At 40.9% G+C, this 4,788-nt stretch overlaps 1 protein-coding gene across 2 annotated transcripts; it reads right to left on the bottom strand.

Moving 5' to 3' along the window:
* Positions 1 to 1,662: 1,662 nt before the first annotated feature.
* On the bottom strand, positions 1,663 to 4,448 carry LOC132860678 (homeobox protein Hox-B8a). 2 transcript variants are annotated; one of them, XM_060891950.1, is made up of 2 exons: positions 3,614 to 4,448; positions 1,663 to 2,921 (listed from the first exon to the last, which is right to left on the bottom strand). In XM_060891950.1, exons 1-2 carry the CDS (start codon positions 4,035 to 4,037, stop codon positions 2,605 to 2,607), a joined length of 741 nt encoding a protein of 246 aa, XP_060747933.1. In that variant the 5' UTR covers positions 4,038 to 4,448; the 3' UTR covers positions 1,663 to 2,604. The 2 variants fall into 2 exon arrangements, with proteins under 2 accessions (XP_060747933.1, XP_060747934.1); XM_060891951.1 differs by having other exon boundaries at positions 1,663 to 2,918.
* Positions 4,449 to 4,788: the final 340 nt, after the last annotated feature.

Here is a 4,788-nt window from a genome sequence, read left to right as displayed (position 1 = left end):
CCTAAAAAAACACCTAATCGCGCTCCTTCATTCTCATCGCATAAATATGAGCCATGTCCTTTAAAATAAGAGGTTCCCACAGACCTGTATTTCTCATCCACGGTAATAGCCTGAGATTGTCCTCGTGTTGATGGCAACTGGAAGTATCAGCACACATGACTCTCTGCCTCGGGTTAAAACTGTCCAAACTTCTGTCTGGAGGTTATTCGGTAAGGAGTTCCTACCCTGGCTCTGGGTGGAAAGGCTATCACTGTTATTGTCCAAGCCTGGCAGAGGGGCTGAGGACAAGGAGGTGAGACCGAAAACGGTGCAGTGTTCGTACCATACGCGCTGGTCCACTGTAAAGTAGAAGCCAAAGTGCACGACGTTTGCTCGGGAAAGGCACCCTTTAGAAAGTCTAAACTCGTAGCTTGGTATTGAGGAAAAAACTGTTAGTATAATACACGGTTTGGGTTTTAGAGTATCTATAACGAGCTATATTTAGATTTTGTAGAATTACAGTCTAGAAAAGATTTACAACAAAATCACTCCCATTCAAAATTACCACGTGACAATCGGCACGTGAGGGTGAGTCTTCCAATTGGCGATGGGCTTCTTATTCTGTCTTATTATCGTGTGGGGAAAAATATACGCTTGCTCTCTACCGACATTAAACTGTGCAAAATTATTCAGATGAAGACAAGAATTTGTAGACAACCACAGTCGATAGGAAGGCAGAGCAGAAAATAAAATCAATTAACTATTGATTAGCCTGCATTTCCGGTTATGTCTGCAATCACGTAATTGATTGTCCAAGTCTGGATTTATATAATATTCGGTCTGGATGTACAGATTTTGAAAGATGTGTCGCTTGAAACACACCAGCCAAATAATAACGTTAAAATATTGTTGTTTTTAGTCACTGTGAATTCGCCCTATTCACCTGAATTCGCCAGCTAGTTCCCAAAAGTCATCACTGAGATCTATGGAATAAATGGAATAATGCACCTACAATTCATAGTGTAGCTCCTGCTTCCTATAACCGGTTCATTTCCGGTTTCTTAGCGAACACATCACTTTATTCTCTAAACTCTAGAAGTGTGTGTGTGTGGGGGGGTGTTGTGTGTTGTGTGTGTGTGCGTGCATGCGTTTGCGTGTGTGTGTGACCGAGAGAGTGAGAGAGATAGAGACTCTATGTGCAGCTCACCTGCACTAAATCAGTTTATATTCGCAGTTTTATACAGAATACACTAATTGGGAATCAGATACTCGTAATCGCATTGTGTTGGTAGCATAAAGCATTTGGCTACAATATTTAATATCCCTTTAAATAATAAGGAGACGCCTGAATCAATGTCACTACGTCATCCCACTCAAAAATTACACAACTACAAAAAGTTCCTGATTTAAAAATCGGAAAAAGCTGTTAAAAACCTAACAATGCTCAGTTAAAAACTGAATATTTGTATAAGATGTTGATCTGCATTATGTAACCTACGTTAAATGTACGCCAGATTAAAATTTTAGGAATAAATATCAGAATGTGGCTCAGAATCTAATTACATTGTTTTTTAATTAAGAAAACATAAAGACTAGTGGACGTAAGAGAGTGGTTAATATTGTCTTCACATCTTAAAATCAAATGAAGCAAAGAACACCGGTCACATCATCGATTCTCGCCTGTAAACTTTATTGTGCCCACTTTATTTGTCTTTTTCAAGGTTTAGTCCATAGAACAAAGTGAAGAACAATGAAAGCATATTGCCAAGTTTCCATGAACAAATGCACAAATACAGTACAAAAATCTGTCTCACAGTAAACAATGGGTCACATTACATCCTTTTTATTTCCTTTTCATTCATTTCTTCCACTGTGCGCATGCTTAACCCAGGAAAGGAAGATAACAAAATCTCATCAATTTGAAAGAAACTTAGTAAGTGTAAAAAGATATGCTACGGCATAAATAGGCAGTTTCATGTTGTTGGATGTCATTAGTCGATACGTCAGCATAACATATAAGTGACAAGAGTTAAAAGTGCACCATTAACTTAAGAACTATACAGCTGCCGAGATTAGGTTAATGTCAAAAATCTAACAACAGAAACCAAGTTTTCACAATATTTATTCCACGAAGTAGGAAGGCTAATTTACACACTATAATAGGCCTACTCTCTGAACATTAGGAAAAGGTAAAAATGCTTCATGTCTTTCGTCACAATAAAGTTTGATGATCAAGCAGATTTAGAGTTCTTTCAATCCATGACCGCTCATCAATTATTTGACCAACTTTAACGATCTACTAATCGCAGACTGATATCTATTAAACAAACTTTCTTTTCTTTCAAAATTGTTTGTCCTTACCCCCACGATGTCCTTTTTAAGTGTATGTATGTATGTATGTATGTACACGCACACATTTATATCTGCTCCGTGTTGTGTGTATATATATATATATATATATATATATATGTGTGTGTGTGTGTGTGTGTGTGTGTGTGTGTGTGTGTGTGCGTGTGTGTGTGTAAGTGTGTGTATGTATGTCTACACAGTGTGTGTGTTTGTGTGTGTGTGTGTGTGTGCTCGCGCGCGTGCGCTCCTGATTGCTGTCTTTTGTTGACATCCGTCCTATATTTGTTTCGATTTCTCGCAGTCTTCTTTTGCTGACTGTGCTCCAGTCGCTTGTTCCTTATCCCGCTTTTCCTTTTCAATTGCCTCCTGTTCAGACTTACTACTAGGAAATTTGTCCTTGTTGTTTTCTTTTTTCCATTTCATACGTCTGTTTTGAAACCAGATCTTGACCTGTCGTTCAGTCAGTCCTAAGGCATGCGACACCTCAATGCGCCTTTTGCGTGTCAGGTACGGGTTGAAGAGGAACTCTTTCTCCAGCTCAAGTGTCTGGTAGCGGCTGTAGGTCTGGCGACCTCGTCTGCGTCCGGCAGCTACTGGGAAAACAAGGTCAAACTCGTCAGATATATTTCAGATGATTTAGTAAAACTTGTAGTTTGTAATACAATGGAATTTGGAATTAAGCGAATGAATTGATTAATTTTAACCAATAACAATGTACACTTTTTTTCTAATTTTGCACAGAATAAAGACAAGCATCTCAAAATTTGTTTCAGGTATTATAGAATTATACCAAAACAAGCATTACACACCTTACGTCTTGTTACATGTGCTACGCCATAAACGACAGAAGCTGTGTGAAACGACCACCCTGTATCGAAATAAGGCCCGGCATAACTGGAAGTCGTAAAATGCTGCAGTAAAACATTGACTAAGGTGAGAAGTGAAAGATCAGCTGTGGACTCGAGTCTCACACATGGGGACAGAATGAAAAGAATGGTGCTTCTTTGGCTCTTGCTGTCTCATTATTGCTCTGCTTTTTCCCTCACTCCTCTTCCTATAGTAGGGTCATTAAACTGTAAAGTGATTCACAAGTTTTCGACACCATAAAACAATAAAACCCGTAATGGTCCCGCTCTCGCGCGCACACAGAAAATGTGTCTCTCAGACTAACTAAATTGCCCTGAGATATTTTCGAGCGGGTATGCTTATTCTCTCTCCCAGCAGAAGAGGATACAAGAATACAAAAGCTAAGAGTGCCTTGAGTGGTTTGTCTGGAGAGACTCACCTTGTGGTCGCATCCACGGAAACAGCTGCGTAGGAGAAGGACTCTGCTCCGTGTTGTCAGTCTCGTCGCCGATGCCTCCCGAGGCGAGTTTGCAATCGCTATATTGGACCAAGTCGGTGTCCTGGGCACTGAAAAGTGTTTGCCTTTGGAGAGCATCGTAGCCATAAAAGTTACCAGGTTCGCCATGGCAGGTTACGGCACACGGACTTTGCTGGTAAGGTGCAGCCGAGAGCGTGGACGCGCCGTGGTGGTAAAACTCCTGGATCTGTGGGGCATGCTGGAAAGTTGCTCCTGTGCTTGGACCGTACACGACGGTGGGTCTAGTTCCAAGGTCCTGCGCAAAACCGCACTCGTAATAATTAGGGCGTAATGTGTCACCACTTTTATATTTGGAGAAGAGGGAGTTGACAAAATAGGAGCTCATTTTTTGCTGCGGTCGATGTTGTTTTTGACTAAGGGGTAGTTTTATATTGAATTGTATTAGTACGTGAGCCTGGTACAGACTAGCCACACCCGATTATTCTGAAGCAAAAATAAATAAAGACCACAATAATCGTCCATCAGCGGGAGAAGGTGTGTTTGTATACCTTTATAACAGCCTCTTTAAAGCCACGGATATTCAGCTTCCACGACTACACGACGCTTAAGAGATCCAACATCACAATTCTGGTGCAGGAAGCCAGTTCCCAAACAGTTTTCTGTCATTTACGCCTCTGTAAATGATATGTTTCATATTTTGTCGCGTCCTTTCAGGATAATTTGCATCTGTTATCAAATCCTCATTCTATTCCGGCTGCTAGCGTCCCTACACAGCCACCGCTTCGCGCGCTTCTGGTACGAAGGGAGACAGAGAATGAAAATGAGAGTAAAGGAGAAAGGGAGAGGGTACGGCGGGGAGCGAGAGAGCAGAAAAGTGGGGGGGGGGGGGTATGGCAGAGGAGGGGAGAATATGCCCATTAATATATTCAAGCGGGTAAGTTAATGAGAAATCTGCTGTTTTGCATCACTTCAAATGCATATCTTTCACCCCTCCTCTTGACATCTAAAAACTTCTTTTGGAAGGTGCATTTTGTATGTTGACCAGAGATTAAAAGGCTAAAATCATTGCTATCTGAATGCCTAGCAAGTTATTGTTCGCTTTCATGAAAATTTCAGGATATTTTTAGTAGCAAGGA

The sequence above is a fragment of the Tachysurus vachellii genome, chromosome 18 (genome assembly GCF_030014155.1).
Source record: "Tachysurus vachellii isolate PV-2020 chromosome 18, HZAU_Pvac_v1, whole genome shotgun sequence".
Lineage (NCBI taxonomy): Eukaryota > Metazoa > Chordata > Actinopteri > Siluriformes > Bagridae > Tachysurus > Tachysurus vachellii.
This window is presented reverse-complemented; position numbering and strand designations above follow the sequence as displayed.